General features: G+C 50.4%; 1 protein-coding gene across 2 annotated transcripts in view; it reads right to left on the bottom strand.

The window, feature by feature from the left end:
• Positions 1–12,500, bottom strand: part of cemip (cell migration inducing hyaluronidase 1) — a 64,365-nt gene that overhangs the window by 13,424 nt on the left and 38,441 nt on the right. For both annotated transcript variants that reach the window (XM_084682561.1, XM_084682560.1), the window contains 6 exons: positions 11,986–12,133; positions 10,491–10,682; positions 6,095–6,264; positions 4,125–4,334; positions 2,474–2,679; positions 232–301 (listed from right to left, as the gene is read on the bottom strand). In XM_084682561.1, coding sequence (XP_084538687.1) covers positions 232–301; positions 2,474–2,679; positions 4,125–4,334; positions 6,095–6,264; positions 10,491–10,682; positions 11,986–12,133 — 996 coding nt within the window. The remainder of the gene's footprint in view (positions 1–231; positions 302–2,473; positions 2,680–4,124; positions 4,335–6,094; positions 6,265–10,490; positions 10,683–11,985; positions 12,134–12,500) is intronic.

The raw sequence follows: 12,500 nt of genomic DNA, 5'->3' as shown, positions 1-12,500 counted from the left end.
GATATTCTCTCTCACACACATACACACACACTGTAAGACACACTCAGACATTATTCAGAGCACACAGGTAATGAGACTGAGAGACCACATACAGAGAGAAAGAGAGAGAGAGAGAGAGAGAGAGAGAGAGAGAGAGAGACAGAGAGAGAGAGAGAGAGAGAGAGAGAGAGAGAGAGACAGAGTGAGAGAGAGAGACAGAGAGAAAGAGGAAGAGAGGAATATAAATCTCACCTCAGAGCCTGCAGCAGCACAGTTGATGAGGTTGTTATTGGGGTTGGCGATCCAAAAAGTAGAAGTAGCACTGAGAGAAAGAGAGAAAGAAAGAGAGGGAGAGAAACAGAAAGCAGAGAGAGAAAGAGTAGAGGGAACAACAGATTTTGATTCGACTCATTACTGTCTTCACCCCCCTCCCCCATACACACACAGTAACGTAAGAGCAGTAATAAGGCTGCACTCTGGCCTGTGTCCATGCTGCAGTGTAATCAAGGTTTCTGGCTGCAATCAGGACTAATCTATTCTCCCTCAGTCTGCATGGTGAGGAGGAGGAGGAGGAGGAGGAGGGGGGGGTGACCAGGGGGAGGGGGGTGACCAGGGGAGGGGGGTGGGGTGACCAGAGCGGGGGATGACCGGCGGTAGGAGGAGGCCTGAGGGGCGGGCGTGGGTAACACAATGTGCTTGTGTGCAGGTGTATGAATATGTGCTTTGCATGTTTCTTCCTTGGAGCATGTACAGTACAATACATGGTCATGTTGTGAAGTCACCACGGTGACGGTGCGGTGAATGTGAGGGGGTGTTTTTGCACATGTGTAGCTGTGTGTGTCCGTGTATCTATGGGTGTGTGTGTTTCTATGTCTGTGTGTGTGTGTGTGTGGATAAGCTCCTTTCAGTAATGAATAAGAATGAGGAGCAATCTAGCCAAACTGTATCTTAGCAGGAAGGCTGGAGTCCCACACACAACACTGCATCCTCCACCTGTCTCTCTTTCCCTCTCATTCTCTCTCTCTTTCTCTTTCACTCTTTCTCTTTCACTCTTTCTCTTTCACTCTTTCTCTTTCACTCTTTCTCTTTCACTCTTTCTCTTTCACTCTTTCTCTTTCACTCTTTCTCTTTCACTCTTTCTCTTTCACTCTTTCTCTTTCACTCTTTCTCTCAGTCTCTCTCTCTCAGTCTCTCTCTCTCAGTTTCTCGCTCAGTTTCTCTCTGTCTCCGTCTCTCTGTCTCTCTCTCTCCGTCTCTCAGTCTCTCAGTCTCTCTCTCTCAGTCTCTCTCTCTCAGTCTCTCTCTCTCAGTCTCTCTCTCTCAGTCTCTCTTTCAGTTTCTCGCTCAGTTTCTCTCTGTCTCTCTGTCTCTCTGTCTCTCTGTCTCTCTGTCTCTCTGTCTCTCTGTCTCTCTGTCTCTCTGTCTCTCTGTCTCTCTGTCTCTCTGTCTCTCTGTCTCTCTGTCTTTCTGTCTCTCTGCCTAGGTTTATGTTGCAGCTCAGCTCAGATGAGGAAATTAAACTATCCAATAATATTTCCATTCACTGCACAAACCGCACACACATACACTGACACACACAAACACACACACACAAACCACATATACACGCGAGCACACACACACAGATTTTTGCTCCTCACATTGTAGTTTTCTGAATTTAAATCTGATTTTCAAACTCCTGATGTCAAGACGAATGGATGGAGCTGAAAAGCAATTTGCTGCTTGAAGGCATTATGTGAACGTGAGTTAAAACAAGCACAGAGGCCTGGTGTGCATCTTCACCTGGAGAAATGGAGAGTATGAGTGTGTGTGGTGTGACATCTGGAGCTACGTTTTTCGAACATACCCACACACACATACACACGCAATACACACGCAATACACACACACGTACACACTTACTTGGGGAAACGTTAAGTTAGTAAAATTGTGCTACTTCTGTGCGTCTTCGATGCAGTAGTTTATAAGTTGCCATTTAACTGCTTTCATATCTCGTAATCTTTTAATAACTCCACCACAAAGAGATATGAGAGGAGATTAGCTAGACAGGAAACATTACTAAACATTATCCGCGATGAATCCTAATTGAAAACTGAGTGTATATCTACTTCTCCCTATGTATGTATGTGTGTTTTGTGTGTGTTGGTTAGTTTGTCTTCAATGTGTGTGCATTGTGTGTGTATTGTATGTATGTATGTATTGTATGTGTGTGTAATGTATGTTCTTTATGGTCCTTCTTCCCATACCTTGTTGGAGGAAATAGCTCCTGGGATTCAGGACGTCTCCTCCACCAAGACAGTGGAGACAGTACATTGAAAGTGTTTGTCCCACAGGGCATAACATTATGCTCGGTGTGTGTGAACGTGTGTGTGTGTATTGTATGTATGTGTGTGTGTGTGTGTGTGTGTGTGTATTGTATGTATGTGTGTGTGTGTGTATTGTATGTGTGTGTGTGTGTGTGTGTGTGTGTGTGTGTGTGTGTGTGTGTGTGTACCTGCAGTCTTGTCGGGGGTTGGGGATGTATCCAGGGTAGGCTCCCTCTGTGATGTCACGGCACATCTTGCTGTCGCGGTCGGAGGGCAGCAGAGTTCCTGCCCGGACCTGCAGTCCCAGGCAGTGCTCAAACGTGTTCCTCTCCTCAGGCCCGTCCTCTGTGAAGAAGCAGTGGCCCAGAGCGTCGTAGCCAACCACGTCCTTCACCTGACACACACACACATACACACACAAGCACAGATACACACATACACACACAGACACACACACAAGCACACACATGAGCACATACACACAGACAGAAAGACAGACAGACCCAGTTAAATGTGAACAGACAGAAGCAACTGAACAAGAAGTGACACCAGTATTGAGGTTTTTCCAGGCCCCTCAGACGGGCAGACAGGGAGAGAAGCCGACGGGGAGAGAAGCAGACGGGAAGAGAAGCAGACAGGGAGAGAAACAGACGGGAAGAGAAGCAGACAGGGAGAGAAACAGACAGGGAGAGAAACAGACAGGGCAGACAAGGAGAGAAGCAGACGGGGAGAGAAGCAGACAGGGCAGACAGGGAGAGACGCAGACGGGGAGAGAAGCAGACGGGGAGAGAAGCAGACGGGGAGAGAAGCAGACGGGGAGAGAAGCAGACGGGGAGAGAAGCAGACAGGGAGAGAAGCAGACAGGGCAGACAGGGAGAGAAGCAGACAGGGAGAGAAGCAGACAGGGAGAGAAGCAGATGGGGAGAGAAGCAGACAGGGAGAGAAGCAGACGGGGAGAGAAGCAGACGGGGAGAGAAGCAGACAGGGAGAGAAGCAGACGGGGAGAGAAGCAGACAGGGAGAGAAGCAGACAGGGAGAGAAGCAGACAGGGCAGACAGGGAGAGAAGCAGACAGGGAGAGAAGCAGACAGGGAGAGAAGCAGACAGGGCAGACAGGGAGAGAAGCAGATGGGGAGAGAAGCAGACGGGGAGAGAAGCAGACAGGGAGAGAAGCAGACAGGGAGAGAAGCAGACAGGAATCTTTTCAATCTCAGTTCAATTTCCATCACCAGGTAATCCACTTTGGGGCCAATTACTGCAGAGCATGGCTGTGGGTGGCAATGCAGCATCCGCCTGTCATAGCAACGGACCCATTCTATGATTGCCGTGGCAACGCAACTGAAAGTGCTGACACCTCAACCCCTATGACCCCCCCTGCCTCCCTCTCCCCCTCTCTCCCTGTCAGCTACGGAGAAGCTGTTATGAACTGGAGAGGAACTCGTACTTCTGGACTTCTGACTGTGACTGATAGTGGTAGCAATCTGACTCTGAATTGTCTGGCAAACACTTTTGTGAAAATGCATCACGCACTTACACAGGCACGCATACACACCCACACCCACACCCACACACACCCACATGCACTTACACAGGCACGCATACACACCCACACCCAAACACACACACACACACACACCCACACACACCCACATGCACTTACACAGGCACGCATACACACCCACACCCACACACACCCACACACACACACACATGCACTTACACAGATACACAACCACACCCGCACACACACCCAATTACACAGGCACAGATACACACCCACACACACACATGCACTTACACAGGCACACACACACACACACACCCCTTGGGATGGACTCACCAGCAGGCCGTTGGAAGCGTGGATGGTCACGCAGCGAGAGAAGGTGTGGTGGATGGACAGGTCGCTGACAAAGGTGGGAGGGTCGTAGCCCCCCCTCTCGTCCACGTCTCCGTTCATGTGGAAGTGGACGGGGTAGTGCCCCATGGACTGCTGACCCATGTGCAGCAGCTCCACCCCCGACACATGCACCGCCTGGAAGCCCCGCTCCACCTGGGTGTGGGGGAGAGGGGGGAGCGGAGGAGGGGGAGGTGGAGAGGAGGGGAGCGGAGGAGGGGGAGGTGGAGAGGAGGGGAGCGGAGGAGGGGGAGGTGGAGAGGAGGGGAGCGGAGGAGGGGGAGGGAGTGGAGGAGGATGGCGGGAGGAGAGGAGGGGAGGGGAGGGAGGGGAGATAGGGGCATAAAGGGAATGAATACTTGAAAGGAGAAGAGAATTATTCAAGGAACAAAAAGAGAGAGAGAGAGAGAGAGAGAGTGAGAGAGAGAGAGAGAGAACGTGTAGCCACGGCAACGTGAGGAGGCCAGAAGGGATGGGACTGTTTGCATGTATGAATGAGAAGTCTATGCTTTGAATGTAAAAGATGTCTGCTGGGTGTATGTGTGTATGAGAGATAGAGAGAGAGAGAGAGAGGAGAGAGAGACAGAGACAGAGACAGAGACAGAGAGAGAGAGTGTGAGAGAGAGAGAGAGAGAGAGAGAGAGAGAGAGAGAGAGAGAGAGAGAGAGAGAGAGAGAGAGAGATGAGAGAGCGAGCATGTGACATTTTAGACAGCCGCCCAGTTGGGAGTTGATGATGGAAACTTCTAATCTCATGTGACACGTCCCTCTGGTCGATCCATCAGAGAGGAACGGAACTTATCTCTTATTTTCTTACTCTCTCTCTCTTTTCCTGCTGTTTTTCCATGTCTTATCTTTCTTTTCTTCACTCTCTCTGTCTCTATAGGGCTCTGACCCGGAGTGTTAATATAGTTTAACTACAGTATTGCAGTATAAGTACTCTTCCACCACACTGAGGTTTTCCAGACTGTCGTAGCAGGAATGTGATTGGTCTCCGTGATGGACCATCTTGCTGATTGGCCGTGGACCTCAGACAGATTGTCAGCAGTCTCGAGACCAAGCCCAGCTGACTGACAGGGCCCTGTCTCCACATCAAATCCTGTCACTTGATTTGAAAATGATTTTAATTTTGATAATGTGCTTTGGCAGAGCGCTGGTGTGCCATTTAAACACGTTCTGTCACCGCTGACAAACATCTGGTTCCACTCTGCAACTCGGAAACAGCCGAGATATTCCTCAAGTCAGAAAAAACAAACACCATGGAGAAACAAGGATGAGGAAAAGAAAAGTGTGTTTGTTTAAAAAGTTCTTCCTCGTCTGATTAGTAAAAACCAGGATTCTGAATCCAACACAACCAAATTTCAAATGACTTATTCAAACAATCGATGTTCCTTGAATCGTGGATAATTATTTGGCACGGTCCACGCGGTTATTAAAGCAGCTGCTTTGTGTGGACTTGCCAGTTCTATATGGCCCTTTTCTCTGTGGTGTGGTGTGTGTGGTGTATTCTGGGTGGTGTGTGTTCTGGGGTGCTGTGTGTGAGGTGTGTGTGAGGTGTGTGTGTGTTCTGGGTGGTGTGTGTGAGGTGTGTGTGTGTTCTGGGTGGTGTGTGTGAGGTGTGTGTGTGTTCTGGGTGGTGTGTGTGAGGTGTGTGTGAGGTGTGTGTGTGTTCTGGGTGGTGTGTGTGAGGTGTGTGTTCTGGGTGGTGTGTGTGAGGTGTGTGTGTGTTCTGGGTGGTGTGTGTGAGGTGTGTGTGTGTTCTGGGTGGTGTGTGTGAGGTGTGTGTGTGTTCTGGGTGGTGTGTGTGAGGTGTGTGTGTGTTCTGGGTGCTGTGTGTGAGGTGTGTGTGAGGTGTGTGTGAGGTGTGTGTGAGGTGTGTGTGTGTTCTGGGTGTTCATCTTGTGCAGCTGGACGTACCTTTAAGTGGCCCCCAAATGTGTCGAAGGAGAAAAACTTGCAGGCTTCGTTGCCATAGCAGCCAGCCTCCATCTCTCCTCGCATCAGGATGTTCCTTGTCAGAAGTCCCACCTCCGCCCGCATATCTACACCATCCACCTCCTCCCCCATGTGCAGAAACTCAGCTTTACCTGCAAGCACACACACACACACATTTGAATAATGTACAAATGCAGGTACACTTATCACAGGTAACACAACCCTGCCAATACTCATATGGTTCAAGAAGGTGTTTACAAGTATTCATGCTTTTTCACAGACAAGCACACACACACACTCGTGTGCGCACACACACACACAAATACAATTGCTTGTACCTTTCACCACCCTCATACATGGCTTGTTCTTTATAGTCCTTCTTTCCATAAATGGTTGGAGGAAATAGCTCCTGTGATTCAGGATGTCTCCTTCTCCAATAGATGGAGACAGTAAATTGAAAGTGTTTGTCCCACAGGGCACAACATTATGCTCGGTGTGTGTGTACATGTGTGTGTGTGTGTGTGTGTGTGAGAAAGCGTGTGTGGGCGTGTGTGTGTCAGGTTGTGTGTGCGTGAGCATGTGTGCATGTATGTGTGTGTGTGTGTGGGAAAGCGTGTGTGTGTGTCAGGTTGTGTGTGCGTGGGGTCCATGAGGTGACCCAGATAGAGCCATCACATGGAGAGTGTGCAGGTCACCTGATGACACCAGGGAGAGGACTTTCTCACACTATCCATCACCCCACACACACACACACACGTTCTCTCCTGAAGGATAAAACAGTCCTTTATTGCAGATGTGGTCTCTGGTTGAGAGAAACTGCAGCCACCCACACACACACACACACACCTCCCCCAGGTCAGTAAGCTTTGGGAGCCTACTCTCCCTGACTAGTTGTCACAAGACTGAGAAGAAGAAGAGAATGTGAAATGTCTGGAGAGCAGAGAGGACAGGCCTCCTCCGCCCACAAGCCTCCACCGCTCTCTGACCATTAACATCTTAACACATCTTCAACTAGATTAACTGAGACCCCTGGCAGCAGGAACTCAGACAGCTGGCATCCCACACTTCAACTTAGGTCACCTCTTATGTTGCTCCACCTCTCCTCCTTACTCCCCCTCTCCTCTGTACTGCTCCACTCCTCTCCTCCCTCAGATTCTCTCCCTGCACACCCTGAGAAACTCTCTTCTCTCCCCCTACTTGAGAAACGCTCTTCTCTCCTCCTACTTGGAGATTCAGTACACTGTGTGTTTCAGAAGCCGCTAACGATCCATTTACAGCAGGATGAGGCACTAGAGAAACCATTCTAGGGGAACCTTCCTTTCATCTGACCTCCCGTAGTGGAAACAGGCAGCAAGCAGGTGGCAAGCAGGCAGCAAGCAGGCAGCAAGCAGGCAGCAAGCAGGCAGGCTAGGAAAGCCAGAACCTGATGAGAGGATATGAGAGGCTTGTGGGCTAATTTCCTCCCTCCCTGATGTACCTCGCAAATGCTAATGGTTTGAAAATGGTCTAATTGCGCCGTGTGTGAGAGTACCTGTGTGTGTGTGTGTGTGTGTGTGTGAGAGAGAGAGAGAGAGAGAGAGTGTGCCTGTGTTATGTGTGTAGAGGGTGAGTCATGCTTATTGAGCACCTTGGCCATGTTGCGTACGGCATCAGCAGTCAGTCCCTATGCTGTTGTCAGCCCTGTCAGAACTGCTTAAATACACGGAGACAGGCCCGCAGACGACCTTGGTGGCTTCTGCTGAGTAGGTCAGAGGTCAACTGGGGGAGAAATGTCTTCATTAACCAGGCCAGGGTGGACCTCTCCTCCTCTCTGTGTCACTGTCTCTCTCCATCACTGTCTCTCTCTGTCTCTCTCTCTTTCTCTGTCTCTCTCTCTCTTTCTCTCTCTGTCACTACAGAGCTCCAAGAATCCAGACACTAACATCCCTCCTTGTTGTGGCCTTAACATTCCACCAGGACCAGGATCCAGGACCAGAACCAGGACTAGACCTAGAACCAGAACCAGAACTAGAACAAGCTCGTTTACAGACTATGCCAGGCCTGCCAGTTCCTTTCCCTGACTTAAGCCTTGCGTATTGAGTGAAGTTGCGGTATGGAACAGGCCCCTGGACTCATTCTGACTGGTTGACATGACGCGAGCTCTAAAGAAATATTCGACTTGTAATCCGTGACCGAGAGTTGTGTCTCTGTTCTCAGAATAGAAGTTGGAATCTGCAGTCGTGAAAGGACATGTCGTTTAGAATTACCCCTAACTTGTAGAAAAGCCCCTGGGGCTGGAGGGCTGAATGCAGCACAACACAGACAGGACCATTCGTCTTTCAGGACATTGAGGTTAAGGTCAGCAAACGTGGACAACCTAGCCCCACAGCACCCCTGTGTGTGTGTGTGTGTGTGTGTCACAGTGAATGACCTCTCTCTCTGAAAGGAACACACAGTCCTAGCCTTCTACTCTCACAGCCAGAGACACTTTCCATTGGCTTAGACTCAGTCTAAACAAATACACACGTGCACACTCACCCATACAGAGACCCGCGCACACACACAGGCACACACACAGGCACACACACACCTTGAACAGGACCATGTCAGTGATGCCAGCCTCTTCACAGAGGTACTTGATATCTGTACCAACACTCTGAAGTACTTACACACTCCGACATACACAACAGCATCCCTGGCTGCTGTTTACACAACTCACACACAAGGAGACACTGACTGGTGACAAGCTCCCTGCTGAGAACCAAACCACAACAGAACATAATCAGAGTATGTTTGTTTGCATGTGTTTGTTTGGGTGTGCATGTTTGTGTTTTGGTGTGTTTGTTTCTGTATGTGTTTGTGTGTGTGTGTGTGAGCAACATTAGAAAACAATATTTTAAGAATACATAAAAAAGAGAAAAGCAGACAGTACGAGGAGAGAAAAAGAAAGAGGAGAAGAAAGAGGAGAAGAAAGCCGGAACATGAATTATGTACTCAGATGAAAAAACTGAAAGGCTGCCTGAAAGCAGCATACAGTGTACTCCTCCTCTTCCACAGGATTTGCGGTTAGGCTGTGTGCAAAGACAGGCGCACACACACACACACACACACATGCCCACACCCTTTCACACACACACCCACACACACACACACACACACACACACACACACACCCTCACTCACAGGTGTACACAACCATAGCGCTGCAGCTTTACTAGTTTAATCAGGGGAGGGAGGGAGGGAGGGAGGGAGGGAGGGAGGGAGGGAGGGAGGGAGGGAGGGAGGGAGGGAGGGAGGGAGGGAGGGAGGGAGGGAGGGAGGGAGGGAGGGAGGGAGGGAGGGAGGGAGGGAGGGAGGGAGGGAGGGAGGGAGGGAGGGAGGGAGGGAGGGAGGGAGGGAGGGAGGGAGGGAGGGAGGGAGGGAGATGACAGCCATGTGCACGTCGTTTGCACTCACACAGACTTGCTCTTTCATAACGACAGCACAGGTGTCTGAATGTGTGTTTGTGCACTTCTCAAACTCAGGATACACACTCCTGGCTTCTGTTGTCGCTCCACCTCTCCTCCTTATTCCTCTACCTCTCCTCCCCCCTCATCCACCTCTCCTCCCTCTCCACCTCCACTTCCTCCCACCTGGAGTCTGTTCAGCCAACTAACCCTTCCGTAGAAGGGTTCCCTGAGTAATGTTAGCTGCTGGGGCCTGCGGGAAGACAGCTTATATCCCAGTTAGGCTCTCGACCCATGGGGCAGTCCATCAATATATTCCCAGGCTTCTGATGGCCCCTGGGGCCTACTCTTCGCCTACTTCCAAACCAAGAACTGAGTTCAAATGTGCCTCTACTCTACAAATGGATAGGGCAGGAGAAATGAATCAGGGAAGTGAAACTATCAATCATATTTCTAATGTATTTTACCAAGTATGCAGTCTGTTCACTTGGTGGGGAAAGAAGTACACATACTTAACCACATTCACACACACAGTCTCTCTCTCTCCCTCTCTCTCTCCCCCTCTCTCTCTCTCTCTGAGGGTGGTTTCAGACTTAAGGACAGCGTTACTTTTGCTTTTAGCGGGTCAGAGAAAAACAGAGATGTGGGCCAAGCACAACTACAGTTCCCAGGCTTGTTTTCCATCTTCACTGCTCTCCTTCTCTCACCCCATCCATCCTGCGTCCGTAGCTCTTCTGGATCATCATGCTCTAACTACTGTTCCCGCCTGGACCGAGCACACACGCAAACACATGCATGCAAACACACGCACAAACACTTCTGACCTTGTTGTCAAGGCAACATTGTCTCCCAGCCAGCTCCGACCGGACTGACATTTTGGTGGGACAGCTTGTGACACGAAGCCGAGCCGGTCACCATGGTAACAGGCGAAAAGGGTCGAAAACGTGAGTCACCTTGAACTTTGACCTGTGTGGGTGAGCATGAGGGGCAGGGCAGCAGGGTGAACTCTTCGGCCTGGTTCATGGAGTAGTCTGTGCTGGCCACCACCACCCGGTCTCCTGGCACCCAGCCTTCGGCTCGCTCTGCTAGCTGCAGCACCGTGCTGTTGGAGCGCGTGTCGATGGAGAGGGAGGCGTGTGGACGCACTGCGGGGGAGACACACACGTTAAGATCCACAAGCATCAGACAGACAGGCGGGCGGACAGACAGGCAGGCAGACAGACAGACAGACAGACAGACAGACAGACAGACAGACAGGCAGGCAGGCAGGCAGGCAGGCAGGCAGGCAGGCTAGGTGTGGAACATCGAGCGATGCCATGGCTCCTTCATGGGAACTGATTTTGTTAGCCTTTCACCTCATGAATCACTGTTGGCACTGATTAATGACAGCTGTGTTGTTTGTGAGAGAAAAAGAGACAGAAAATAATGGAGAGAGACAGAGAGAGAGTGCGAAAATGAAAGATAAAAAAGAAAGAAAATGAAAGAGAGAGAGGCAGGATGAAAGAGATAGATGAATGTGTTTGTGTGCTCTGATCCCACAGCGCACGATTCTCCACCTTAATCACACGGCTTCTACAGCAAGTCCACAACCAGCGTGTGAGGGGGGGAGTGAAGGAGGCATGTGTGTGTGTGTGCGTGTGTGTGTGTGTGTGTGTGTGAGCGTTCATGCATGAACAATGTGCTCATCCCTAAAAGAATGTTTGGAGCGTATAACACTAGTTTCCTCTGTGATCTCACTAGCAGACATGTCAGATGATCAGGCATCTTCAGATCATGGGCTGCAGACTCTTGGTTTGACTAGTGATGTCTGAAGCCATTAGAATCCATGACATAACTTTGAGGTTGTAATGGCATGCACGTCTTGCTTGGCTGACTCTAACGTGACTCTACTGATGCTGGTTATCTCTGCACACACACACGCGCACACACACACACACACACACACACAAGTACTGACACAGTCGAGTTCATACACATTCTTTATGAGAACATTCAGCTTGTTATCAGGCCATCACCCTGAGCCCTCGGTGTGTATGTGTGTGATAGGAGAACATGTTGTTGTAGATAGAGATATGTAATACCCATAATCTTAACCTGCAGACATGCTCAGGCACACACACACTCACGCACACACAAAGATGCACGCTCAAAAACACAAATGCAAGCCAAAGCACACGTGCACACACACACACATACTCTCGCACACACACAGGCAAGCCCAAACAGAGAGAGACTCCAAGTTTCCAGTTCTGTTCTCCCTCTTGCTCTCTCAGAAGCCTCCTGATTGAAGCTTTGCATTTTCAGCCTCAGTGTTGCCATACTTCTCCGCTCCATGACAATAGCAGTTAACATTCCAGACATACGTGGTTCACCCCCACACACACATTGTAGAGCTCAGGCAAACACACACACACACTCTAGAATTCAGACAAAAACACACACGCGCACCAAGTTTGCCGCAGAGAAAGCGGACCCTGTAGTTGCGACAGAGGCCGTGAGCCTGATCCTTGTTGAGGCAGACGAAGCCAGAGTCTTTGTCGTTCCTGTGGAACACCTCCCCCGTCTGGTTAGCAGGGACCCCATCATGGGTCTCTGCCTGAGAAAGGACACACACGGGGAGAGAGGAGAGGAGGAGGGAGGAGAGAGAGGAGAGGAGGAGAGAGAGGAGAGAAGGAGGGAGGAGAGAGAGGAGAGGAGGAGGGAGGAGAGAGAGGAGAGAAGGAGGGAGGAGAGAGAGGAGAGGAGGAGGGAGGAGAGAGAGGAGAGAAGGAGGGAGGAGAGAGAGGAGAGGAGGAGGGAGGAGAGAGAGGAGAGAAGGAGGGAGGAGAGAGAGGAGAGGAGGGAGGGAGGAGAGAGAGGAGAGGAGGAGGAAGGAGAGAGGAGAGAGGAGAGAGGAGAGAGGAGAGTAGGGGCGAGGAGAGAGAGTAGAGAAGGAGGGAGGAGAGAGAGGAGAGGAGGAGAGA

The sequence above is a fragment of the Hypomesus nipponensis genome, chromosome 19 (assembly GCF_054491055.1).
Source record: "Hypomesus nipponensis isolate SF chromosome 19, ASM5449105v1, whole genome shotgun sequence".
NCBI lineage: Eukaryota > Metazoa > Chordata > Actinopteri > Osmeriformes > Osmeridae > Hypomesus > Hypomesus nipponensis.
The sequence above is the reverse complement of the archived record's forward strand: the minus strand, read 5'-3'. Positions and strand labels throughout refer to the sequence as shown.